General features: G+C 36.7%; 2 protein-coding genes across 3 annotated transcripts; both read left to right on the top strand.

The window, feature by feature from the left end:
• Positions 1-227: 227 nt before the first annotated feature.
• On the top strand, positions 228-17,443 carry LOC139692890 (sedoheptulokinase-like). 2 transcript variants are annotated; one of them, XM_071591200.1, is made up of 7 exons: positions 228-546; positions 766-955; positions 1,166-1,424; positions 3,211-3,410; positions 9,287-9,598; positions 9,980-10,178; positions 11,402-17,443. In XM_071591200.1, the coding sequence occupies exons 1-7, from the start codon at positions 412-414 to the stop codon at positions 11,628-11,630; spliced, it is 1,524 nt and encodes a 507-aa protein (XP_071447301.1). In that variant the 5' UTR covers positions 228-411; the 3' UTR covers positions 11,631-17,443. The 2 variants fall into 2 exon arrangements, with proteins under 2 accessions (XP_071447301.1, XP_071447302.1); XM_071591201.1 differs by lacking the exon at positions 228-546 and adding an exon at positions 605-619.
• A 4,524-nt stretch (positions 17,444-21,967) lies between these two features.
• Positions 21,968-25,711, top strand: LOC139692915 (DNA repair protein XRCC4-like). The gene is made up of 5 exons (XM_071591234.1): positions 21,968-22,245; positions 22,328-22,528; positions 22,608-22,719; positions 22,793-22,948; positions 23,878-25,711. Exons 1-5 carry the CDS (start codon positions 22,117-22,119, stop codon positions 24,207-24,209), a joined length of 930 nt encoding a protein of 309 aa, XP_071447335.1. The 5' UTR covers positions 21,968-22,116; the 3' UTR covers positions 24,210-25,711.
• Positions 25,712-27,992: the final 2,281 nt, after the last annotated feature.

Genomic DNA, 27,992 nt, shown 5'->3' with positions numbered 1-27,992 from the left:
GCATTCGATCACAAGCCCACTCTTAGTATTGACTTATTTATTTCGAAGGAAATCCTTTTCGAACTAAGCAAAGAGTTCCGTCAAAAATGAGTTATAGCCGATATATAGGTAATCAATACCTATAACTTCCGAATGATTTGTCCGTTCGACTGTCTGACGCGCTCAATCTTTCAAATCAACTCAACATTGACAAATGAATACTGAAATTAAGCTGGTATGGCATTGGAATGCCCTTACGAAATTAATATTTAATTTCAACGCTGATTGGCAAAATGTTAAGTCACGGGGTTTACTTTTAAAAATTGCTGACGATATTCATTTATAAAGGATGTGCATGGTGCAAAATCAATAACGCCATTGTTGCACTTGACTTCAGCACGGAGTGGTGGGATACAATTTGTGTGCAGAATAATGGCAGACGAAAAATATATTCTGGGAGTAGACATAGGCACAACCTCAGTGAAAGCTTCCATAGTTAGTCGGACTACCCGACAAGTTGTCTCGCGGCAAGTCAAGGATTCACGGGCCGGAGGTGTACCTAGTGAGGTAATAACATATTATCTCACATAGCGTTACCTAATACAAACTTATATGATGGAAAACCGAAAAGAAAATGACGGTAATGATCGATACATCTTTGTGGCTTTCTCTTATGGATTGCCCTAAAATATTAAAATGAGAGATAAGCAATAACTGTGGTTTTGCTACCGAAACAGTTTGCAGCTCTGCGAAGTAAATGCCTCTTATAGTTCATATTTTTTTTAGCTTGGTGTTGAAGGAAACAAACAAGATGCTCCAACGATATTGTCCGCTCTATATTACTGCATATCTCGACTCCCCAAAGATATGTTACGACATGTCAGCCACATTGGAATCTGTGGGCAAATGCACGGAGTTATGTTGTGGGATGGGGACGCTATTGCAAACGTTACAGCGCGTCATGCAGAAAATATCGGTTAGTTGGTTTATTTATTCCAAAGTTATCCTCCTAAAGAAAAAGTCCTTTTTATTTGAAGTTGCATGCTTAGTAAATACTAAAAATTCATTATCTTCAAAGTATCTGGTTAAATAATCCACTCATCCTTTTCTAATCACTTCATGCTTTACAAAATGGTCTCACAAAGCTCTTTTATTGTTTTAAATTGTTGATAACTTTAATCTCCAGCCACTGGTGCCCTAACCGACCAACGTTTGGAGGTTCCTCATGGCAGTGTCTCTCATGTGTACACCTGGCAAGATTCTCGCTGTAGTCCAGAATTCCTCAGATCTCTACCACAACCTCAATCTTCTCATCTGAGGGTAGCTACAGGTTTTGGGTGTGCAACTCTTTTTTGGAAGCAACGGTATCAACCACAGAAGCTTCAAAATAGTCCCTTCACTCGGGCTGGAACTGTGCAGGACTTAATAGTTGCTCTTCTTTGTGGGTAATAATCATCCCTATATCTACATTATTTCCTATTTAAATATACATTGCTTAGGCAATTTCAATGCATGCTTTTCGCTTTTGAGATACCATTTATTTTTTATGAAGATTGATTTTGAGTTATGGACAGGCAAGTGCAAGGATGCATGATGACCTTTGTAAGTCATCAGGTTTCAAGTTATTCAACACTCACAAAACTTAAAATCCTAAAGAGACTTGAAAATCAAGGAAGATTTGCGAACTCAGCCTGTCTCAATAATGTTGAGTAAGCCAAATGAGTCTGCCTGTATGCTTCAATCAGTTGAACAGACTTGAGGATTGAGTCTACCTATCTGATTGAAAGCTGAGTTACTGTAAAGAATATTTTAACATTTTGCATACTTAATTGAAATACCAGGATGAAACTGATAGAACACTTGTATTCTTCCAGTTTCATTTTTTAATAAATTCATAAGGGAACCGGTTTCAGTCCAGTCTTAGTTCAAGTCTGGTGAATACTTTTTTTTCAGTGTGGCTGAATGATCAGACTAGATAGGGCATTTTATGTCATCAAAGCATTTTTGGGTATTTTGTTCATATCTGGCTGAGACTTCTGTTTGTACCCAGACAGCTAAATGTCTAAATTGAAAGGTTCACTGTTAGTTAATAATGTTTTGGAAACATTATTGACTGCTATTAACTATGAAGCTATGTATCCTGTGCATACAGAAATACTTGGGGCAGGGTGGAGAGGTGTAGCCAAAGGGACCGGAAGACAACAGGCATGAAATATGCATTGATTGGTAGTAATACTTGGAAGGCAGGCATCCTTCATCTCTCTCCCTGCTTTCTGTATGTATAGGCTATGTTTTGGAAATACGGCATGCTGGATGAGGAAGCTGAAATGCATAGTTGTAATATGTTTATGCTACCGGGTCAAATCCTGTACAAAAGGAAACTTGATGCTAGGTAAAATCAGGTAATGAGACAAGTTAAGGAGAGAAAGACAGACTTGTTTTAAGATAAAATGATGTAAGAGATGTAAAAGAAGTATTACAGTCTAATGAGACATTATTTTTCGCATAGTTTTTGAGGGCGCTTAGAGCTCTATTGCAATGACCAATGTTACTTTTGCACTGTACATGGGTTGAGAAAAAGAATAATTATTCTGTAATAGAGTCTGAAAAGCATAAGTGTTGAGCCTATTCTTCTCAGGCAGCACTGTAAATGAGACTAGTGAGAACAGAGTAGCAAATTACTTAATTTTCGTAATATTTTATGCAAATATATTAAAGAATGCTTTTCTTCTAGCTTCAAGAGTGGTCAAGCTTAGACATTTCATAGTATTAACATATTCACCATTCTCGTTGTGTATCAAGAACTTCTTTGCTGCAAATCTTAAAAATATATTATTATAGTTCGAGGCTATGAACATTCTTGAAGTCTTAACAGGTATGGAATATGAAATCCAGCTTTCAATAAGCTGTAGAAGTTATGTTCTAAGTGTGTGTATCAAAACATAGGCTTGGATAAAAAATATTTTTAAATAAATGTGTTTTTTATTTATAAAATGTTATTTTTACTTAGTTTTTTATCTTTCTACATTAAGTTAGAATTTCACAAATTTTAGGCTTCCACGGTCAGCTTTGTTGCATGAAATTCACCTTAAATTAGATTTTTTAAATGGGGAGATTTTTTTAAGTTGCAAAAAACTATTGACTTCTTAAGGGTCAATGCTAATATTAAATTGAGTTCTTTTCAAGCAGAGTTTTGACTGATCATAATCTCTCTTCTTTTCCTTTGAATAGTCTTCCCCATGCTGTGATGTCAGTTCAGAATGCTGCAAGTTGGGGTTACTTTGACACAGAAGCCATGTCTTGGGAGACTGATCTGCTAGCAGAAAACGACTTTCCTGTCCACTTATTGCCACCCATGGTTCTTAAATCAGGTTCTGTTGCTGGACATTTAGTTAATTCCTGGTATGGAATCCCTGCTGGAACACCTGTTGGTGAGCTATGTGCCATTTGTCACAGCATGACTTTCCATAAATATTAGTGAAGCTAGCTTATCAAAAATTAAGTAACAAATTAATTTCAACTTAATTAATATTTCTATGCCTCATTGGCAGTGATTTTGCTTTGCCAACTTTAACACCTATTGCAAGTTATGCAGAAATTAGAATGATATTTATGTCCAATTTTTTTTTTATTTTTCTTTAATCCAAAAACAGAACTTTGTCCTGTACATCAGACCTTTAACAATGGTATCTGTGTTTATTTGTGTGTGAGAGAGCGGAACTTAGTGAGGGCGCTGTGTGTGTGTGTGCGGGGGTATTGAAGAGGGGGGGGGTATTGAAGAGTGGCGGGTTGCATCGCCCAGAAATGTCGCCATCTAAGATTTCTGGCAAAATTTATGATGTCTGTGAGACTTCCTCCAACCTTCTTCCCAAATGCCCCTCTGTCTCCTTCAAATGTCCTGCCAACCTAGCAGATATCCTCAAATCCACCAGGCCGCTCTCAAAATTCCCTCACACCCCAGAGCCATACCCACTCAATGTCGGGGATCGAGATGGTGCGGGGGCTAACGTACTGGCTTCCCACCCTGAGGGCGCGGGTTCAAATCCCGGCGTTGTTAAATATTTTTCAGAGGTATCTCGATCCCTACTTGAGGTGCTTTGTGGAGGGCACTTTGAGTGAGTACGCCGTCCGTCGGATGGGACGTTAAACTGCGGACCCCTTGGTGCCTTTCGTAAAGAGTAGGCTAATGCCGACGCCGGGTTTCTCTCCACCCTTCATCCTTTCCTATCCATCCCCTATGACGCAAATGACCTTAGCTGTCGGTCGCCTCCCCTAAAAACTACTACTGCTACCCACTCAATGTCATCGAGGAAGATGTAAAACCTGCCCTAATTTCACCACTCCACCCCATTCCATCCCACCATTTAACTCTCTCCCGCCCTTCCCCCACTCCTCTTGCACTTCCAAGAATGTTGTTTATCTTCTAACCTGTAAACTCTGCCCGTCCTTTTACATAGTCCAATGTTCCACACCACTGAACATTAGGATTAACTACCACCGTGCCTCATGCAATGCCTCCTCCCAGTCTGCAGGTCTCCCCATCCCTAAACATGCTTCCCATCATAATACCCCTTTCAACCAGTTTTACAATGTTTCCGTCCTAGCGTCCCTTCCCACATCCAATAACCCTATAGAATTAAAACTCTTGAAATGGTATTTATTTACATCTGTATGGCCTATCAGCATTCGGGCCTCAATGTCGTTCACTGATGAGAGTGGCCTAAGATTGTTACTTTGAGGAAGCGATGCATATCGGGGAGTTGAACGCTTTGTTTTTCCTCATGAGTTTTGGTATGCGTGGCCTTTGTTTCGACTTGCAGGGTCTTGACCAAGACTTTGTAAGTTGAAACCTGGGTCTCGGATGTTGCCATAGTTGCAGTGGGCAGATTGTTTTCTTTTCCGATTTTGTGTCAATTCCACCTCCTCCCTCTCCCTCCTTCTGTATCTCTGCTCCCCTCTAGCATCTCCTCTCCCCTTCCTCTCCCCAACCATTCCTCTCACCCCTCCTCCGCCTCCCGTTCTCCCCTTCCCCTGGCCCCCTTCCTTTTCTCTCGCACCCCTCACCCTTACTATTCCAGCAGTCATTACTTCTCTATCTTCCGATGAAGACGTAGTAGAATTCCGTCGAAATGATCAGGAAATAACGTGTGAGTGATCTTTTTTTGTATTTCTATATTGTTTGTTACTGTGTAATGTACTATTCAGCACTTCTGTGTTACGTGGACGAAATCATCTATATATATACACATACATGTATGTGTGTATATATATATATATATATATATATATATATATATATATATATATATACACACACACACACATACATATTTATATGTTATATATATATATATATATATATATTCAAACACGAAATCCCGCCAAACGGCGAATAAATACTCATATATACAGAAACAGATATAAGGAAAAGGGATAGGAACACACATAAAGGACGAACACAATAGAGTCGTCCTTTATGTGTGTTCCTATCCCTTTTCCTTATATCTGTTTCTGTATATATGAGTATTTATTTGCCGTTTGGCGGGATTTCGTGTTTGAATGTGCATTTGGCCAATGTGGCTCATCTCTTTCTTCTGGCTATGCGTGCCACGAAACGCACTGTTCCTTTCCTGTATGATGTTGTATGAATTCTAACCCACTGTCATTTCCCTCTTGTGTGTGGTGTATTTCTCCTTTGGTGGGTGAAACAGCCCCCTGACGCCATCTCTTGGCTAAAGAATCGGGGCGCTTGGCGACATATTAGACCCATGGATCTCAGGGTAAATTACGTTTCCTCGATAGCTCAAGTGGTTAAGAGCATCTGCCCGGCAAGTGGAAAGATCCAAGGTTCGAGTCCCGGTCAAGAAAATATTTTTACTCTTGTGATCCGTTCGATTCCACCTTCCCCACCTCTATTGTGTTCGTCCTTTATGTGTGTTCCTATCCCTTTTCCTTATATATGTTTCTGTATATATGAGTATATATATATATATATATATATATATATATATATATATATATATATATATATATATATATATATATATATGTTGACTACGCTTCTTCCTACCTCTTCATTTAATATATATATATATATATATATATATATATATATATATATATATATATATATTAAATGAAGAGGTAGGAAGAAGCGTAGTCAACATAGAGCAGGTAACAGATAGAATACTACTAGTGGAGATAAAAGCAGAACCGACGAACTTAGTTATTATTCAGGTATACATGCCACCGAGCAACCATAAGGAAGAAGAGGTCGATAGGATATACGATCAGTTAGAGGACATGATCGCGTGTGTTCCTGCAGGGAAACATTTGATAGTGATGGAGGATTGGAATGCGACGGTAGGCGAAGGAAGAGATGGTGATGAAGTGGGGGACTACGGTTTAGGCACGAGGAATGACAGCGGGGAGAAAGCGGTTGAGTTCTGCAGGAGACAGGGGTTAGTCATCACCAACACTTGGTTTAGACACCACAAAAGACGCAGGTATACATGGAAAATGCCAGGTGACTCAGGAAGATATCAGCTAGATTATATCCTGGTTAGACACAGGTTTAGGAACAGTGTGATAAATTCCCACAGCTTCCCGAGAGCGGATGCGGACTCAGACCACAATTTAGTTGTTATGAAATGTAGCGTACGTTTCAAAAAGATAAGGCAGGGGCGGCGAGTTCGAAAATGGAATGTAGAAGCGTTAAATGGGTTGAAAAGGAAGGAATACAAACAGGCGGTAGAGAAAATCATGGAGGATGGCAAAGGGTTTAGTACTATCGAAGAAAAATGGGAAATGATCAAGAAAGGGTTGTCTAAAGCCGCAAAAGACACTATTGGAACCGTTAACGCTAAAAGGACTAGGAAACCATGGATCACGGATGAGATGATTACAAAGATGGATGAGCGGCAAAAATGGAAGAATATAAATACAGAATTAGGCAAAATGAAGTGCAAAGAATTGAACAATAAATTGAGGCAGGCAACAAATAAAGCAAAAGAAGCATGGTGGAAGACGCAGTGCGAGGATATGGAAAGTCTGCAGAGGAAGGATGAAATGGGTGCGCTGTACAGCAAAGTTAAATCGTTATCGGGAAGTAAGAAAGGAAGAGCTATGCTAACAGACATAATGCGGGTAAGGTAATAGTTGACGCAGGAAAGATCCAAGAGAGATGGAAGGAGTATATAGAAGAACTGTATAGTAAAGAACTCAGACCAACAAAGTTAGACATTGAAAAAGAAAATGACGTAGAGGAAGACAGCTTAGGTCCAGGCATACTAGACAATGAGATAGAAAGGGCATTAAGGGAGATGAAACTAAATAAGGCGGTGGGGGTGGATAACATTCCCGTGGAACTTTTAAAATGCTTAGGAAAGTGTAGGAGGAAGAGGCTATATGGGCTGATCCGTAGTATTTATGAGGAGGGAATCTGGCCGGAAGACTTTGTGAGATCAGTTTTAGTTCCTATTCCGAAAAAGCTAAAGTTGTTCTTAGGATCATAAACAAAAGGATAGAGAGTAGGGCAAATGATTACTTAGGGGATGATCAGTTTGGGTTTAGGAAGGGGAGAGGTACGCGTGATGCCATTGCAGTAATGAGATTATTAATCAAGAGGAATATAGAACACAACCAGGAGGTATTTGCCTGTTTCGTATATTTCGAAAAAGCGTTTGATAGAGTGAATTGGGAAAAACTAATGAGTTTATTGCAGAAAATAGGAATAGATTGGAGGGAAAGGAGGCTAATCCGTAACCTGTACTTGTCTCAGACTGCTTAGGTGCAGGTGGGAAACGAGGAGTCAGGATGGGCAGTGTTAGGAGGGGGTGTAAGGCAGGGTTGCCCATTATCACCGTTGCTGTTCAACCTGTATGCAGAGGAAATGATCAAAGAGGCATGGGAAGAACTCGAGGTAAGAATGAAAGTGGGCGGGGAATTCGTAAAATCAGTTAGGTTTGCTGATGACCAAGCTTTAGTTTGTCAGTCAGCCAAGGGGCTGCAAGCATTGCTGAATGAATTGGAAATTCAGTGCGACAGGTATGGAATGAGAATCAATATTAATAAAACAAAGGTTATGCGATTTTCTAGAAAGAAAAAGGCCAAGATTAACATTAAAATAGGAGGGCAAAAACTAGAGCAGGTAGAACAGTTTACGTATCTCGGTAGTGTCTTGGACCAACACGGTCAAAGTAGTAGGGACGTAAGGAGAAGAATTGCGCTAGGCAAAGAGGCTTTCACAAGGAGGAGGGAGTTGATGACAGGGACTTTGAGTAAGGATGTTAAGAAAAGACTCGTAAAAACTTTGATATGGAGCGTAGCTATGTACGGTGCGGAAACGTGGTCATTGAAGCAGGAGGATAGACGTAGATTGGAGGCTTTTGAAATGTGGGTGTGGAGAAGAATGGAGAAGGTGAAATGGACAGAGAAGAAAACAAATGAGAAAGTACTTGGTATGGTGGGCAAAGAGAGGGGTTTGTTGGGAGCAATCCTATGGAGGCAGGAAAAGTGGATGAAGGGGGTGTTGACCGGCAGTGGGATGTTGAAGACTGTGATGGAGGGTAGAATGTTGGGCAAAAGAGGAAAGGGAAGGAACAGGATAGGGATGTTGGATGGGATGAAGGGAGGAAGAAAGTACTCAGAGATGAAGAGGGACCTGATATAGAGTAGGATGATGGATTTTGTGTTTTGTTAGGAGTAATAAAATATTTGTTTGGTAGTTGTGTCCATCCAAAAATCTACCTTAACCGGTAGATTACCTTAAAAAAAAATATATATATATATATATATATATATATATATATATATATATATATATATATATATATATATTAACATATCTATACATTACAAAAACCATAAATACAGTAATCAACCCGAAGGTCAGTTTGGTAGGTGATGGTAGAGTTCATCCAGTACTAAGCCCGACGGGGTGTGAAATTCACACATCAGGGTAGGTGGGCCAGCTCCTTTCCCTGTGCCAGTTATGGTTTCTCAGGAAGATCAGGTACCCGAAAAATCACATAGCTTGGGTGGAGCTGTAGGTGCCCAGAGTGCCTTGCCCAGGAATCAAACCCTGGCCCTCTGGTCAGTAGTCCAACGCTCTACCACCTGGACTACCGCGTCCTACTTATATACATATGTACTGTTTGATTTTGGAGGTCTTGGAGGAACACTACTGGTGAAATTCCCTGCATCAGTTACCTTTTCTTGCTACCTACGTATTTGAAACTCCTCGTCTTATTATACGTTATGTATGTGCCATATACCATTTCTTTTTGGGAAAATCCCCTCATTCCAGGTGCTGCCCTTGGAGATTTACCATGTTCTGTGTTGGCCACGCTGGTATCTGAGACGGATGCTGTGATGAATGTGTCCACCTCTGCCCAACTTGCTTTTGTCATGCCGGAGGGATTCCACCCGGCACCCCTCTCAACCCTGGAAGAAGGGTCCACTGGCTCCTCAGAAATGGTGGAGTACTTCCCATACTTTGGTGGCCGTTACCTTTCCGTGGCTGCCTCCATGAATGGGGGAAATGTATTGGCTGCCTATGTGGCAGCATTGCAGAGGTGGGTCGGTGAGCTGTCCGGAGGGAAGCATGGTGTGCCTCAAGGTTTGTTAATCAAGCAATTTTTTACATTTATTAGACTATGACTTTACAATAAATCTGCCTTGTAGCAAATTATCACTAGTTTGCTAATAGCTCATTCCGAAGTTGCCAAAAATATGATGTGTAGCTTTTACAAATATTGCTGAAAACAATGTAAAGATAATTAATAATTAAGATTTGAAATTTGCACCACCAAAAGTGCCTCTATTTCCAAAAAAGTAAAGGTTCATATCAGTGTTGATTCAAGAGATAATTGCTTATTTGCAACTTCTACGATTGAAATAATTGGTGTGGCTTCATTATTTGGATATATTTCATCATGATGTAATTGTATACTCTGCATCAGATCTTCCATTGATATTTTTTCCATCCTTTTTGTTGTAGCAAAAGTATGGGAGTGCATCTTAAAACTTGGAGAAGCTGAAGAGGGAGCAAGCTCAACCATGAAAATCCAACCACTTCTGTTTGGAGAGAGGCATTGCCCAGAACACAGAGCATGCATAGAAGGAATTGGTCCATCTAGTTTAGGGCTTGGCCCTATCACCAAGGCCCTATGTGTTGGTCTAGTGGATAATATACACAGGTAATTGCATTACATTTTGTTTACTGATATATGATACTAGGTGTTGAAGATTTTTTTTTTGACGTGGATGATATTATAGTTAATAAGATATCATATGTTAGTTTGAATTAAAGGTCAATCTGATCATTAATTTTTTGGTAAGAATAGCCCTAAAATGCTGTTAACTCCCTGAATCGCACCTCAATTTTCTTTATGATTTATCTGCAATAGCTAAAATTTCGGAGTCGCCAAAAATTTACTGTCTTTTTGTCAGAAATAATTTTCAATAGCATATGGTGTCATGATTCTGATGCATTTTTTTATCTGCTGGCTCAACTTATAAATAATGGAATTAATGGCACAGAATGTCCATTTTCAGTATTTTTTTGCTTTACCAGTTCATTTCATATTCCTCAGGACTTTGTTCATCATGTAGATATGAGGGCTGTCAAGGAAGTGACTTACGTTTTGGCCTAGCATGATGGTGGGTAGGCCTAGAGCCACTAGCTTGGGGTCTAAACATCCCTACACACAGTGCACATCCTGCTGTGGTAGTGTGCAGACTGCGGGGCTCACTGCGAACTTTAAAAATGTGCTCTACAATAGAAAATCCCATGAGTTGTTGCAATTTGTGATTAAGTTTTTGCTGGCAAAAACCACAAGCCAATTGAAATTTATAGGCAACTTTGTGAAACGTGCAGAGACAGAATTATGAGTGAAGGCGGAGTGAGGCAGTGGTGCATTCAGTTTAAAAGTGGTCACACCAACGTTCATGACGAGGGCCACAGTGGTCGGCCTAGCCTTGTAACAGGTGAACTGACGGATGACCAGTTCTTGGGCATCATGGATATATGTCCGTTCATTCTTGAACTACACACAACACTATCACCCGATGAATGTCAGCAGCTTTGAAGTTTATTGCCAGTAATAACCTTATCACAACACAGATTTTACATTTGGTGTAATTTCCAATTATATTGTTAATTTTGGCTTGCTACTGTAAACAAACAACAAGTAGCCTGGCCTTCTAAACCGCAGATCAAGGTGTATTGCCCTAGTAAGTGTGTCAAAACGGCAAACATTCAGCTCCCCCCTCTACTTTACTCGCTGCACGCAAACATAAGTTACTTTCTGGACAGCCCTCATATATAGATCAGTGTACCAGTGGATGTGTAAGCTTCTAATTTCCAGTAAAATTTCATATCCTGTGAATTTATTCAGCTTTCCTTTATTGTTTGCAAAAGGATGATGCCCAAAGAGAAGCTCTTGTCAAGTGGTATCAAGAGACTGTTGGGCGTTGGATCTGCGCTGGCAAGGAACAAAGTATTGCAGTCTTGTGTGAAGGAGAGGTATGAACAAGTTGTAAAGGGGAGCGATGGGGAACAAATTGAAAGCCACTTGGAAGTGATATTCACCTCAGCTGGAGATGCTGCATGTGGAGCTGCCCTTGCTATGATGCCAAAAGCAGTGTAGAGAATGCAGTGGTTGACATTTTAATAGAGTAATACATCCTAAACATTCATATCTTGCCAAAGTAAGCATAGTCTATTGATATTTCAAAGCTTTAAATCCTGGTTAGGGGCACAAAAGTCTGATTTCTGGGTCAAGATACCTATTATGATTGACTTTTAACTCATTTATAGATATATTTATCGAGCAAATGCTTAGACAGTTATGTAGTAAATATTATATTGCACAAATTTATTTTTTAGAGATATATCCACAAATGGAAACATTTGCCACATGCTCAAGAATTTAGACTCTGTGTTCATAGGTCCATATCTCCTAGGTCTTTTATCTGTCTCCTAATTCACATTTGTTCCTACTGTCGAAGTACCTTAATGGCAATATAATTTTTGGTTAACTTTTGATAAGCCTTTATCTGAATTCCAATTGCACACAGATGCATCACGTCCAAAACTGCAATAAAACAAGCAAATACATTGTCATAAGGGACTTCTGAGAACTGAATTTACCTGAAATGTCTAATTAATCTTTTTGCTATTATAATGAAAGGAACGCAAAGGGATCAAACTCCAATAATATTTTTTTGTAACTGGAGCTTCCATGAAACATTTCAAGCATCCCATCTCTTCAGTTTTCAAGATCATGTGAATTCATCAGCTTTTGTTCATTTATCATATTTTTTTGACTGATTCATAGTTTTTTTTTTTAGTATTTGCCTAGGATATTAGAGAGTTCAGATAAATTTTTAATCTGAGTTATTTTATTCAAAGGTGATGTTTTGTGTTTGAAAATGGAAAATTAGAATACCATTAATAAAATGCCAGTATTAGTAATTATACATATATTGTAGCCTTAAAGATGTGCCATTGCCCCGTAGAGCTCAATGTTTCTTTGGTGTTTCCAGGTAATCAATTTCACAGTTAACCATGCATATTCCAGTTCTCTGGGTGAATCCCAGGTAATCAGTTTTTTTAATGAATGGAGGACGAATTATGAAATATTAAAGGATCCCTATCAGCCAGAATTAAATAAATGCCTGAATTGGGTTACTATTAGATAGGTATATGAAGTATTTTGCATGCATTCAAGGAAAAATTAAAATGTATTATATATTCTTTAAGTCAATAAAGGTATTATGGAAGACAGAAATCAAAAGCTTTGCTATTTTTGTCAATTAGGTGACCACCTATTGGTACTTCTGACCACTGATAATGGCTCTCCACTGATCTTGTACCATATCAAACCCCTTACATATATACTTTTCTTTCTCCAATGATGGTCACGTGGTTGACCAATATCAGTGAATGGTATCTTTCATAATGGCTTAATTGGCTGAAAGAGTGCATACCTTTTAGTTCTTGAAAACTAGTAGCTAAGATATCATCATTTGATAACTTGGTAAGAAACTTCTTCGAAGGTTGATCATAATTACTGTGACGAAAGACATGGCCAAATTTTCACTAGAAAAATCATTTTAAATATCTCCTGCTCAGTTGAATGTTAGTCTTAAGAATTTTGAAACCATTTTGAATATTTTTTCTTTTCACCATGTACCAACTTAATTTATTGAAAAAATATTACATAAGACTGTTTCCATAATTAAATTTAGAGGTAATTTCATGTTCACGTGACTAAGTAAATGTTCCTAATCTATTCATTAATGCACAAACAATGGAATCCAGATATAACATATAGCAAGAATGTAGATATTACAAGTAATGCCCGAGATGTGATTTGTGTGAATTTTCCTGTGATTTACTTGTAAATGAAGTTGGTGATATCAGGTCCAAATATTGAATCATAAGTGTCAGTTTGATATTACAATTGATTAAAAATTCCATAAAAATCCTGAACTAGAATTGCATTCATATTTTAAGAATTAGCACATATGTTTTCCTCTGTCTCAGCTTGCTCATTCATATTTTGTATGCATTTGTACTTTTTGTGGCTAATTTCTTTTCTGTGGGAGTTAACCATTTCAATCAGATTGTGGCACAAACATGGCTCCAAAACTGATTCCAATGATATTAATCTAATTAAAACCAGATATATCGGCAGCCAAAGTAGGTCACTAATTAAAGCAAAAACCAAGTCAATTGGCTAGAGATATAAAATACAGGTTAAAATGCATGTGCAGCCAAAAATTTGCATGGAACAAAAAAGGCATGTATGTAAAGATTGCCAAAATCTAGACCTCTCCTGGGAGGGGATGCTTGAATAAATTATAGCTGAGTGATATATGTATCAGAGATGGTTCTGCAACCTTCTCCTTGGCAAATGTTCCTGAAAATGCATGCTAAATATTGATGACCTAAAAAGTGATGGACATGGAGAATTTTTGAAATTTGTTTATCCACCTTAAGGTGTAGAATTACTTTTTCACATAAAATTGAGGTTGGCAGCAGGTCAAGGCTAATGTTGTTGCCACTTTAATAGAAAGGTAAAAGCATATTCTTTATTAATATAGTGATTTTTACTTTATGCTTATGATTTTAATGTTGTTTTGAGCATGCACTCATGGCTTAAACACATCAGATACACATGATAGATGTAAAATTATTATTATTATTATTATTATTATTATTATTATTATTGTAACTACCCGGTACCCATGGGCCATTAGATATTCTGTGCATATATGCTATATGAATTGCATCAATTGGTTGATAACTTAACTCACTAAGTCCAAAAAATTACATGGATTACACCCAGAGTGTCTAGTGAATTGATTACCTGGTTAACTGTACTTGAAGAGCCTCATTTTCTTGACTTTCCAATTGAGCAAATATTGATGTGTTGGTTGTTAAATGTTTGAAGTGGATTAATTTTGTGTGTTGATGTCTGTTATGCACTTTCATGGCTTGTAAGCACAAATTTAACGTGGCAGCTCTCAATTATTTATGGGATTATGTTATTAAAAACATTATAGAGAAGAAAACTGCAAAGACTGAAACTAAAGAAAAGACTTTCTTTTGCACTCACCTCAGGAAGTCTTCTACATTTTGACTCTGAAAAATACAAAACGTGTATTAAGTGAACGTAGTATGAGCATTAACGTAACATTTCATAGCCGAAAGATTATATTTATTTCTAACAAGAATTCTCAACCAGGTTTATTGGGTATGTTCTAGCTGGATTACCCGAAGTTCATGAGGTCAGTCTTTAGGTATGAAGAAAGATATTGGGGTAATATTATGTGAATGCATATGATGATGTTGTGGAAGTAAAATGTGATCTTACCAGGGTGGCTACAAACCTGAGAAAATCAGGGAAATTCATTAAAATACTCAACAATTCTCATGTTTTGAGCACCATCCTAAAAAAAACAATGTGATCATTAAAAAAAATGCTATTTTGGAATAATTTTCTAATTATAAAGCAGCCTATGGTCTCATGTGTTGCAACTGTGTACATCAGTAAATGCTGTCGTATGATCTCATTCCAAAAATACTAGTAGTGAGTTAGCTACTAATTATGAGCATCAGGATTTTGGCCTGTAGGTGAAGCCATCCATTGAGAAATTCAAATTTAATAACCAATTTAAATTTTGAGAGCATTAAAACACTGTTACCACTTGCAGTTCATGGATAGGATTTTCATAATGCTTAATGCTCACTATAGTTATTGGAATGGGTATTCTAGTGTTGTTAAAGATAATCTCTGATATGAATAAGGGATAAAATGATGGTGTTTACAGTATACCCAGAAAATATCCTGCAAGCCATCAAGGCGATATAGAAAACTGAAGGTTATTAGGATACGAACCATTAAAGGAAAATTATTTGTATTAGAGGTTGTAGCTTAGAAGGGAAGTATGTTTTCCATGGAATACCATAATCAACATGAATGCTAGTTTTTAATAGCAGTTTTAGTAAGTGAATAAGGATTGATTGTAGTTTAGCAATGACTAATTATCAAATGCAAAAGCTCAAACACTCCCTAAGGAAATTCGAGATAGCCAGGAAAAAATTCTGGCACTTAGTTCATGGAGAAGGAGCTTACTTAAAGATGTGAAATATGATGGCAGGGGAGTGCCTGAGGGGAAAATTGAGAAAGGAAGACATTTTGTGAAGCAATACTCAAAGCAATCTCAAAGCGCAAAGCAAGTACAACACATTCCAAAATTACAGATTTAACATGCAAGTTATATCAATCTTTTCTAATCATTAAATGTCTTACATCAATGGATGAAGTGTTCATTTTCTTTTATAAGTACAGGGAATTTCCCTGCTCCAATTACAGGTGTCATTGCATCCATTTAAATGTTAATAAAAATTAAAAACGTTTAAATAAATATTCTAATCATTTGACAGTAAATGTGTTACATTCCCTACAAAATGGGTAATTTTTTCTAAGCATGTAGAAATGCATAATAGTTTTATGTAAAACCATAGAACCATCAATACAGAAATGAAAAGTGTCTGCAGTGTTGACTTTATGCCAGCTACAGAGTGTCAATGAAGTTACACTGTATGATTAAGTTGAATTAGCCTTTTTCTTTTGGGAAAAAATTAATTGCTTGAAACAGTTCTAATGAAACTAGATTTTCTATACTCAGAATTTTATTTTGGAAATATGTTTTGTGGTATTCATAAGGGAATTTATATTTATTTCTGGGGCATACTCAATATGTATTTGTATAGCAGTGCTCTAGAAAGAACTGTAAAATGGGTCTATACTCCCAAACAATGAGACTTGAACCAAGTGTACATTATAATGTGCAATGTCCTTTATTCAAATGCAATATTTATATACATATGTATATTCTTCCACTGAAGTTTTCCATTTAGTCTGATAAACGTCAAAGCTGGCAGCTCTGACATTTTCTTGTTATATTGCCATATCTCTAGACAGTGTGGCACTGTCATGCAAAAAGAACATATAAGCCCATATGTCTATATGGAACATCATCCTAATTGTTCAATCGGAATTTTGATATAAATCCATTAAACTACTCAAGGAATATTCTTCATCATACATTTGTATTTGGTTCATTGCTACAATCAACTTCATCCTCAGAAGTCATTGTGTTCATTATAAGACTTTCATTACAGAGGTTGTGTTATAAAGATCATTTAATGATGAAATATGGCTTATTTTATAATTAGATAAGTTTAAAAAAATTAATTTGAACTGTAGTCTAGCTGCTGTTTGGATATAATTTTTCATGCACTGCTTAATGTATATGATTCTATGTTACTCCATTTAAAAAATGGAATTTATTATGCATATTTTATGTATTAAATGTTAGACCTGATGATTATCCAGATTGAGAGCTGTTGTTAATTATACCAAATCCAAGTTAAAGCCAAATTGAACTGTGGTAGATATGTTTATTGAATGTATAGTGCTTTTCTGTAACATTGTTGAAGATTTTGTAAAATTTTTCGTTTGCAAATTCAAATTTTTGTAGTTGAAATAATTATTGGGAGATATTTTAATAAACATTGAAACACAGTTGAAATTTTTACTGTCCATATCTTAAATAGAACAATTGACAAAATTGTTCAATATGTAAAATTGGTTTGAGTAAGGAGTTAATTTATTCGATGATTAACTTTATAGGTTAGCCCTGATTATTATCTTTCTTATTTTTCTGCTAAAGACTGCTAATATGTTACTTATTTTAAGGATAATTGGGCATGCAGATATGTAGTCAAATGTGAAGACTTCATTATCTCAGTTTTCACTGCATTTGTTGTTGCTTAACTGACAACAGTTTTGCCAGCATTCCAGCTCTGCATATCATCTTCAGGTCAAGTATTGATGCACTAGTTTGATTTTAGAGGTTTTTATTCTGCAATCATAATAATCACAGGAGAAATAACAGTAACAATAATAAAATATATAAAACATTAACGATTTGTTACCCTCATTTTAGGACCAAGCTCCTCTTCCTACAGGTCATCCTAATATAAGCAGCTTCATGGCAATTTTGTGTTCTTATTGGTTGGTATTCAAAGAAGTCTTCTACATGCTAAGCTGGTAATGCCATCCTCTTTGATGAAATTTTCAATGTATTTTGAAATAAACCAGTGGTTGTGGCATTTTGAGATCACTTTCATCCAAGTTGATCGTCTGCCCCAGCTCCATTTAGGTGTGCCGAACAATGAATGAAAGGTAGAGTTGGTGTGCCTGGAGTTGGCCTTATTAGTTCTTCCCATCTGCCCTAGGTATGACTTTCTACAGCCGCACTTTATTTGGCAAAATTTCTGTCCGTTTAGAAACAACAAATGTGATAAAACTCAAGATAATTCAGCTTTCACGATCTATATTTCAGAGAACTATTTGCATAAACTACATAGTCAAATATGATCATAATCTGTCCCAAAAATAAGTTGAATAAATCCAGAAGGGAAAAATTTATTGCAGATCAAAGTACAAATAACTAAAATTCTTCAAAATAGCACCCTTATGGATCGATACAAACTGATGTCAGTGCATCTGCCAGTTATGGTACATTTTGTGGAAGGCATTGACAGGAACGTCATTCAGGCACCCAGTGTCACAACCTCTTTGGTATTATTCAGCATTCCAAAATGGTTGCCTTTCAAGCTCCTTTTTATTCTTGGGAACAAAATGAAGGTTGGCAGTACCATATCAGGTCTGTAGGGTGGCTGCAGCAGCATTGCCCCACCTTGCGCTTGGCCAGGAACTCAGTCCTGAGGAAGGTGGTGTGGGTTATCGTAGTGCAGCCTCCAGTTGGCAAAGATCTCCTTCCTACTGAAGCAGTACACTCTTTTCGGTAGCCTTTCAAGGACTTCCACGTAAAACTTACTGTTCGCTGTCCATTGCTGAAGCACTACATATCTGTAGATATTGCCTTTTGAGTCTAAATAGATGATGAGCATAGTGATACTTCTTTTTGGGACAGACCCTGCACCTCTAATATTTTTGTGTCAGGAAATTGCTGATACCTCATATTGGTAGTGTGTAGACAATATTTTGCAATCTACCAAGGTATTCACTTCCAAAACTTGTACTTATTATATGTTTCTGAACTTAAATAGAGAGATTCACTGCTCACTCTCCATTTGAGTGATGGGCATAGACATTTATTCCATTCTATTGAAGTATTACAGTTGTTGGTGAGGTGTCTCTTGTATTTAATCCCCACCTAATTAATATGTTTACAATATCATAATTTGTTGCATCAGTAGTACAGAGTTTAGTTTAAGTAATGGCTATCAGATGGGAGATGCATGACTCTTATGTGCATTGTGTTAAGACTTGATGAAATTTTCACAAAATATCCTTCATATCAGCTGTCCCATGGATATATAGCCACTGAGGTAACAGCTTAACTCCATTGCTGAACTGCCTTTCATCTTCAACTTCTATAAATAATACATTTTTTGTTACATGGCAATTCTCGGGAAAAATACAGTGCAGTTTCTGTATTTTTTATTTTCATCTAAACTATCTTTTTTTTTATTTGGCTCTATCAAATATTTTTATTTATTTTTAAAATTCATGCAAATCTGGTTATACTTGAATGTGGATTACTCTATTTTCAGTATTTTTATTCTGCTATTAAATGAAATTGTTTCAGGCGTAACATGGTGGAAATCCTTCACAATGAAAGAAGACGCTTTGCTTTTCAACATAAAATTTTTTCATCACGACCTAGGTTTTGTTACAGTGAAACATCTCCAGGTTTTTTTTATTACTTTGGCACTAAATGTATGTGGAATTGCATACGATTTTGAGTAATGGAAGCCAGCTTTTTTGCAATCACTTTCCTTTTACTGAACGCAATTTCACTTGCTCTTTGTCTGACACAATCATCCAAAGTGATCCATTCCATCCAGTGAAAAGAACTTGTCAATTCTTGATATAACAGAAATAGATAATTGGAGATTAAGTCCCTCATCACATACCATTTGTGCAGCTCCTGTTTAATCCATACTCGCTTCGCAGCTGCTGCTGTGAAACGCTCAGCTGAAGAATCAGCCTTGCACTTGATGTTCTTGTACTTGGGTATGAAGCTGAGAGGGAGTCATCGGCAGTTGAAGTAGATGTTCATTGATACGGCGCGGTACTTGATAGTCAATTTCCGGTAAAGACTAGCCTTGGTTGCATTGCTGGCGCACTTAATTAATGACACAGTTTCAGGCGTAATATGGTGGAAATCCTTCATGATGAAAGAAGACACTCTGATTTTCCCCACAGAATTTTTTTTATTACGACCTCGGTTTCGTTTCAGCATAACATCTTCAGGTAAATTGGAAATTTCTGAACACACATAGATATACCCATAAGCTGGGAAAGAGGGGAGGAGAGAACAATCAAAGGATAATAGGAGGAGAGGGGGGAAGGAGGGGAAAAAAGGCTGGGTCGGGGGAGGGACCTGAAGATGCTGTAATGAAACCTAGATCGTAATTTTAAAAAAATTCTACTTGGAAAAGCAAAGTGTCTTCTTTCATCATTTCTGGTATCCTTTCCCATGACTTCTTCCTTCATCTGTCTTCATTTTCTTGCTTATTGAACTTGACTCTCTTAATTGACTGGAGTTTTTTTCTTTCTTCATTTTTCCAGCTCATTCACATAGTCCATTCTTCTCTTTTTATTCTACTTTTTCAATTGCGGAGTTTTTTAATGTCATTCTAATAAATGGTCCCTTGGGTAATACAGGGTATGCTGTAAAAGTAATGTGCATTCTCTGGCAAAAATGGATTTATTGATCATACTTGTACAAATGATTGAAATTCTTCAAAATACTCTCCCCCTGCATAAATACCCTTACGGAGACAAGTCTGGTACCTCTGAAAGGCACCCTGAATCTCATTGACAGGAATATCCATCAGGAACATTGTAACATGCTTTTGGATGTTTTCCACAGTCTCTCAATACTTTCCTTTCAGCTCTCTCTTCAGTCGGGGAAACAAAAAAAGTCACATGGAGCCAAGTCGGGGCTCGGGGACCATCAGGGTGGTGCTACAGGCCAGGAACTTGGTAATGATGAAAGACGTGTGGTTGGGGGCATGTGGTTTGTGGCTGGGCGCCATGTTACCAAGTCAAAAAACACACTTGACACCGAGGTACATCTTTCCCCTCAGACTGCTCAGAGCCAACTGGCAACTTACTGCATTGGAAGGGCAGGCCCCCCACCATTTTTCCCGACCAGTTTTACCGCACTGCCATGGATATCTGCATCACAATAAAACCATGTGTGTTGCTTTCATAATGAACCATGTACATATATCTATTCCATTCCTGCTGCCTTTTCTGAGAATAATGAAAGTGGGCCTGGGATATTACTCCACTTTAGTTTTGCTTATGATATGTTGGTGACAATGCAAAAAAACTAGCCGATAAAGTCCATTAGCCATGTGCAGAGAATGCTGCACAAGTCACAGGTACTTCAGAGACTAATAATGTGAATGCCCTATCTTTCCTTACACTAACAAGTTGAATAAAAGATGATCAAAGTTAGCCATAATGGGTGATTTAGATCAAAATAAGATTGTTTTATAATGATGGACATGGCCGAATGATATGTTTTATTGCAAATCTGTGAATTTCAGAGATGTACATGGGAAGGAACCAGAGCCAGTGAATAGAATTAATCCAAGAAAAATGGATTCCCTAAGTTTGTTCAACAAAATGGAGCCCAGAATTGTGTCATTGGTTATTATCTATTTTCATTAAGAACCTGTCATCACTGATTGGTTAGAATCAAGGGCTATTCATTTCAAACCCACAGTGAACTGGTGAAAAAATATTTCAAAAACTCAATTGCATATCTATGCGAATTCTTAATGTAGTCATTCCTGCCATTTTTCATTATGGAGTACAAATTTCTCTATGCCCTCCCTAAAATGATAAAATCGTTTTAAATGATTACAAAATGAAACTATGGAAAAATGAAAGTTTTTTCATTAATTAAATTAAGATATGTATGGTGTGGTGCCCCTGATGCTGTAACTCTCCATTATAGTAACTGAAATGATGAAAAATATAAATTACAATAATGCGAAGGTTAAATGTTGAAGAGAATATTATTATAAGGGATTCTGTTTGATTGTCATCCCGCTGAAACAGGTACTTCGTCTTTGAATATGCACCCAGCTCATCTCTTCAAATTTCTTTGGTTTATTGCGGAATTCGAAGGGCTTTTAATTTTGCTTATGTCTAGGTGTTCTCTTCGAAAGTTTATTTGTATTATATAAGGTCATGAAGCTGCATAAAATTCTTATTTTCGAGTATATTCTCTTAACAACCCTTTTCAACGAGCCCGGCAAAATTTAGATAATGTTTTGCGCCACCTTCGAGTGACTGGAAGAATATTACCATAAACAAAGAAATACGGTAACCCGGTTCATCAACAAGTGCAGCGGAGAAGTATGAAATTTCTTACGTTGTTTGAGCAAAAAATCTGCATGTGTAAAATATAGCCTTGGTTTTCCGTTGCTTCACCAGCATTTTTATAGTGAAAAATGTGCGGCCGAGAGCTGGGTTTTATTTAACATCAGCAAACTCGTTTGTTGCAATGGATATTTACATTTGTAAAATACCCCTGGAAAATTTACCTGGAGAATCTGTTCCTGTCTACACAACATGGACTGATAATAGCTTCTCAATAAATATTTTTCACAGGGACAAGGCATTAGCTAAATCAGTATGTACATGGATTTTAAAATATTCTCAGGTGAGTGTACACTGTGCTAAATTGCTAACATTAAATGGGAAAAAATTTTCAGGTGTCAGAAGTTGATTTGAAGTCCCTTTGCGGATTCACGCAGAGTTCAGTAGAGGAGTATCTATTGGAAACAAAAAGGGCACTGACATGTGATGGCGGTTGTGCAGAATTCACGTATTCTTTAATAAAATCAGAATTTCAATGGAAAAAAATAATCGATGACAACATAAAGATCAAGTTTGGTTCCTTACTGCTTGAGGAGGTAATGGTGTAGGAATTAGATACTTAATGTTCTTAGGTTACAAAGTTCCTTTTCCTAAAGTATTTCTAACCATCAACAGATTCCAGTGTCATCATTTGCAGGAATAGCTGTTGATTTCTTGTTAAATCGTTGCATAACCCTATCAGCGAAGAACAATTCTTTAAAGAAGGAAAACCATGATTTACGTACAGGTATTACTTTTGAAAATATTTAGTGAACCGGCTCTTTGTGACAAGTCTTGATAAACAATTGGAAATTTTTCAGCGAATACTTCCCTGCGCACTCACGTGTGCACAATAACGAAGTTAAAAAAGGATATGGAAGAAGCCCTCTATAATAAATCTTTAGCTGTGCTAAACACGAAGAAGGAGAAAATTAGTGAGCTGCAGCGGATCATTGAGACTCGTCCCACTACATCTGGTAATTATTTAAATCCACTTTACTTTAGTATATTCCTTTTACAAAAACAGCTCGGGATCCACTTTTAATGCATTGATGAATGGCTTTGCCTCTAACAAATGTAATTTTCCCAAATTCCCTGCCGATGAAATTTTTTGCCTGCAACAAAGGAAGCTGGACACTCACAGGAATCATTTTCAATTCGTAAACTTTTCACATACTAGCTCTAAACAGCCAATTATGATGTTTACATAAAAGCTCAATTGTACTGCATTTTATCTTTATTTTCTTTAGCACTGGTAGTCAAGTGTCGTTTCATAAAGAATTTCTGAAGGCCTTTTGGATCTTCCAAATTTTTAAAATTTTGTGTTTGAAACATATGTAGGTTTATAGTCTGGTTTGTTTTTTAAATATATTCCAGTTGGGATGTAAAATAGTGGATCCCTTCGTGCCTTTTGTTAATAATAGGGTAACACTGGGTTTTTGCCATCCTTTTCCCAAGTCCTAGAAATCCCACCTCTACTGAATTACCTACCTATCCCTAATGATGCAAAAAGACCAACTGCTGGTCACCTTCTCTAACAAATGCGACTTCTTTATTCCATTTCTTTAGTAGATTTGGGGCGTTATGGCAGTTCAATATGTGTTTCCCTGAAAGGGTATGAGTATTTTGTTTTCGAAAATACTGCCAATCGGATTTAGAGAATAGTCATTTGAAGGATGTTGGTGTGATGTAGCTTTGTTATCTTTGGAAGTAATTTTGCAAATACGGGCGTTTGGAATAGAAACCTGTGTGTTTGGTGGATTAAAGAGGATCAGTGTATGTAGTAATAGTTGTGTTGTGGTTTATTTGTACGTTTTGAAAGATATTTGATTGTTTTAGGTGTGTTTTATTTGGTGTTATGCCATTTATTTTCTATTTTATTGCCATATAATGTTTTTGCTTCCAGGAATCACTGTTGACTCTGATCACAAAGATGGAGCAGGCTTTGCCACGAAACTTAGTGATTTATCTGGCAGTGAGACAGAACTTGACACAGATGAAAATAGTGATTTTGAATCCTCTAAACGAAGCTCACTAGGTGCTAACTGTCTGACTGGAGACAAAAATGAAATGTTGCCAGCACCATCTAAATCACAAAAGTTAGACTTTACGTTATCTAGTATTAAATCAGAAAGTTCAACCAAAGGGCTGAATGAAAGTCGAGGTGGTGGCAACAACAATGATGATGCTGCTGATATTTTTCTGCCTGTCAGGCGGAGGAAAAACATAAATCGTTAGCAAACGTGTATGTTTATAGCTTTACTATAAAAACAAACCAAAAAATTGTGATACTTGCTGGTGAAAAGTATTTAAACGTATTATTTGTGAATTTATTTGTTATTGAGTTGGCTGTTCAAGGGGTTCGTGTGAGGTGGTTCCACTCTTTGTTTTCTGTCATGAGCCAAAGGTATTCAGTCGTCTCATTTTTAAATGTGAAGAATACTTTACTTTTTTGGAAATTGCACAGAAATTAACATCTGAATTGAATGCTTGACATTTTCGTTCATTCACAAACTTTAAAATGTCACTGTGCCATGTGTGTGTATGTGATGGAAATCAGCAAAATGCCAAGAGATTTCATTTTTAAGGAAGGTCTTCATCATATTATCCTTCATTATTCAATGACTCAGTTGAAATGTTACATCCCTTTCCCAATGAAAAATGCCGAGGTGAAAGCATCTGATTTTTTTTGTCATGGAGTTTAAATTGCATTCTCTTTGGGAGGTGATTTGCATCCTGATAACTGGCGGTTAGTTCTAACCCTCCAAAGTCCAACCATTTCTTTTGGAAATTTTGGTTTTTCAAATTTCGTCCTATCCCATAAGTTAAAGGGTAGTGTTGGCCTGGATATTAAATAACCCACTTCCTGCAGTATTTTTGTTCTTGTTTTTCGGTCCTGAAGTATTCCAGTTGGTCTTTTATAAATCAAAAACATAGTTTTAGGTTCTCTTGGTGGCAATGTTATACTTCTAGTGAAATATTCAGGCACAATATTTAGTAAATTTCGTACTGCAGCAGTTATTACCTGTGTTTGAAAAAAATTTATTTGATAGAATCAGAGTGAAAGCTTTCAATCTAAGGACATCTTATGGCTATCATAAATGAGTCTGAAATTGTAAAAGACATGTGCATGTATTGAAATTACCTTCACGTGGTCAAAATCTGTAATATTCCATCGAGGCAAAGTGGATGCATCTACAAGTATTAATTTTCGTCCATTGATATAGTTCTTCATGAAACAATTCTGAAATGAGGAGCAAAATTAATCAACCTTTATGAAGCTGAATAATAACAAGGTATTTTAATAACAACAAAAAAAATGAAGGACTTTAAATTGAAAACCTCTGTGTTCAAAAAACAAAAGTTACCTGACTGCTCTAACTAATTTATAGCCTTAAAGTAAAATGATTAACCAGGGATGTAGGGAAGGCAAATGAAGTATGGGCAGGAAAAGCAGAGCCCATACTTGGAGACATATTTATACATGGAGACCTGCTAGGGGTCCTTTCTAACAAAATTTTTAATTTATGCTTTTATGAAATATTTTAATTACCAATTATGTTCATGGCAATGCCCTGAATCTAATCTGGGTTGTCACTAAGCATGTTGCCAATCAAAATATGCTACCCTATTTCAACGGAATGTGATCAATTTTTCCTCCATCATCTGTGATGAAATATGTCCAATGTTTGCTTATAAAATTATTTTATTACATTTAATGACCATATCTTATGATTTACTCCTACTGGAATCCCTATGATGTTATTAATAAAAAATAAAATTATATTTTAAAATTGTAATTTTATTTTTAAGGGTTACACTTAGTATATTAATTATGAGGAATTAATAATGGGCAAATGCCCAAAATAACTATTGCACTAAACATAGCTTGTGCATGAAAAGAACATAGATACTGAGAGGGGGTCATCAAATTATGCCATATTGTATCATGCCCTCATCATGTATATTCAAAATGGATGATGCATCCAATAATATTTAGATTGCTACTATATGCTGACTGTTTGTGCACTGTGCTTGTTCGAATATTTTTAGCTACTGGGAGTCCTTTCAGGGACAAACTGGTTGGTATATATTGAACAACCTTGCTGTCATTAAAAGATGACACCCCCTGCGCATAAGTTCTTGATTTTGATACATAAATTTGAAGAGCTTTCTTCTTTATCATTTTTTTATATGAAACATTAAATCCAAACACTCTTTGGCTTGATTTACAATAAATGTTAAGTGAAATGCACTTATTCGCTGAATTAATAATATTCTTATACAGCAGGTTCTTTACCACTGTTGTACAGAATTAAGCTAACATAATGCATGATATCAAGATCAGTCTTAATACAACAATTAGGGCAAGAAAAACCAAATTAAGGGTAGGGACATTCTTCCAAAAATTATTTAAATGCAATATAGGTTACTTATCTGAATACACGTGTATGTAGTTTCATGCTAGTGCAACAAGAAGGGCTTGAAAAGGAGAAAACATCAGCCTCGTTGACTCACAAATCCAAACTTGGATGTAACTCCAAATCCCTATCGCTATGGAATAATAGAGCTAACTGGAAAACCATATTTGAAAATGGTTAATTGGAAATTGCATAACGGTAGTACATTGAGGGCTAGCTATGAATCATCATTAGGACTTCAGATTGATGATAATTGAAGGACTTTTTAACCAATAGTTAATACCTTGATAAGTCAGTTGTTTAAGGCTAGAAAGTTTTAATGGCAGAAAATTATGGTGATAACGGTGAAAATTTGTTTGAATGGATGATATCTTTATGAGGACCTTGTTTTTAAACTTTAAGCGAAAAAAAACTTATTATTAATCGATAAAAATGGTATCAAACCCTGTATTGGGGAAATCCAAGAGTATTCTCCACCCAATCACCTACTTCATCAATAGACCAATTCCAACAATTTGGCTTAGCCAGCTTGTTGACCTCTTCCTTGGATAGCCCATCTAAAATAAGGATATTGTCTTTGAATGGCCACGGCACACTACAAATGGGATAATTTTCGTGTGAAGTAAAATACAATGATTATTTTACGTCGTGATAAATTAAATTACGCGCGCGCGAAGTAGATGATATGTGAAATACGCACCTTATTTGCGTTGGTCGGCAATATCTGCTGTCCAAGTAATATGGTAGATTTGTCTTGGGTTTGTACGGTATGTAAGGAACTTGCATACATTTCCCGGGCATTGTGAAGACACTTGGATCAATGGAAAATGTGTAAGGATGCTAAGTGTACTTGCTTAAATATACTGGTGAGTGAACAACAGCGTGCGGGGTGTTCAAAAACCGAATGTCTGCCTAGATTTAATTTTCCAACTATGACTTAAGACTGCCTTTTGAAATCAAATCAGCTGGTTCATGTTCACACTTAAGTATACGATGAATCGGAAAATTTATGCCAACAAAATTATAATTTTGATTAAAATTATACCGGATGTACTGTCGTGCACAACAACCTATGCGGCTTTTAGTATTATTTTTTATTTATTCAACCCTAGTAATTGTTGTCTTAATGTTACAGATATCGTCAAGAAGAATTGTTTAATTAAACATCGCAATCCGTTACTCTCTAAAGCAAGCCATGGGTTTTCGGCTGTTAGTTTTGTAAAATGAAATCGACGCTTGTTATAAGTGAAAATGAATTTCAGGCAAAGAATTGCCTGGCTTCTTCTATTCTTATATCTAATTGGGACTCTAACGGCTGCATACTACTTGTTTGAATTATCAGACCAATATCGCTCCAACGCATTAGAACACATAAACAAATACCATCAACACAAGGACCAAGGAAATTTTTGGCATCATCTGGTTGATGTCCCTTTTTCCATTTGGGTTTTAATTTTTGTTATACCGTACTTGCAGGTAATTATTATTTTTTAATCCTTTTATTTGTGTTTTTTTCGTGGCTTATACTGTTTATAATTACTTGCAGGTTTTCTGGGTTCTGCTACTATGCACCAAGTCAGAACCAGTGGCACATGTTCGT

This window comes from Hetaerina americana, unplaced genomic scaffold (genome assembly GCF_022747635.1).
Source record: "Hetaerina americana unplaced genomic scaffold, ioHetAmer1.1.p SCAF_44, whole genome shotgun sequence".
Taxonomy (NCBI): Eukaryota; Metazoa; Arthropoda; class Insecta; order Odonata; family Calopterygidae; genus Hetaerina; species Hetaerina americana.
Note: the sequence above shows the minus strand (reverse complement) of the source record. Positions and strands in the feature narration are given on the sequence as shown.

Coding starts and splice junctions, on each gene's coding strand:
- LOC139692890 (XM_071591200.1), top strand. CDS start 412: ATGGCAGACGAAAAATATATTCTGGGAGTAGACATAGGCACAACCTCA. Junction 547..765: donor CCGGAGGTGTACCTAGTGAG/GTAATAACATAT, acceptor TATTTTTTTTAG/CTTGGTGTTGAAGGAAACAA. Junction 10,179..11,401: donor CTAGTGGATAATATACACAG/GTAATTGCATTA, acceptor TGTTTGCAAAAG/GATGATGCCCAAAGAGAAGC.
- LOC139692915 (XM_071591234.1), top strand. CDS start 22,117: ATGGATATTTACATTTGTAAAATACCCCTGGAAAATTTACCTGGAGAA. Junction 22,246..22,327: donor ACAAGGCATTAGCTAAATCA/GTATGTACATGG, acceptor AAAAATTTTCAG/GTGTCAGAAGTTGATTTGAA. Junction 22,529..22,607: donor GTTCCTTACTGCTTGAGGAG/GTAATGGTGTAG, acceptor AACCATCAACAG/ATTCCAGTGTCATCATTTGC.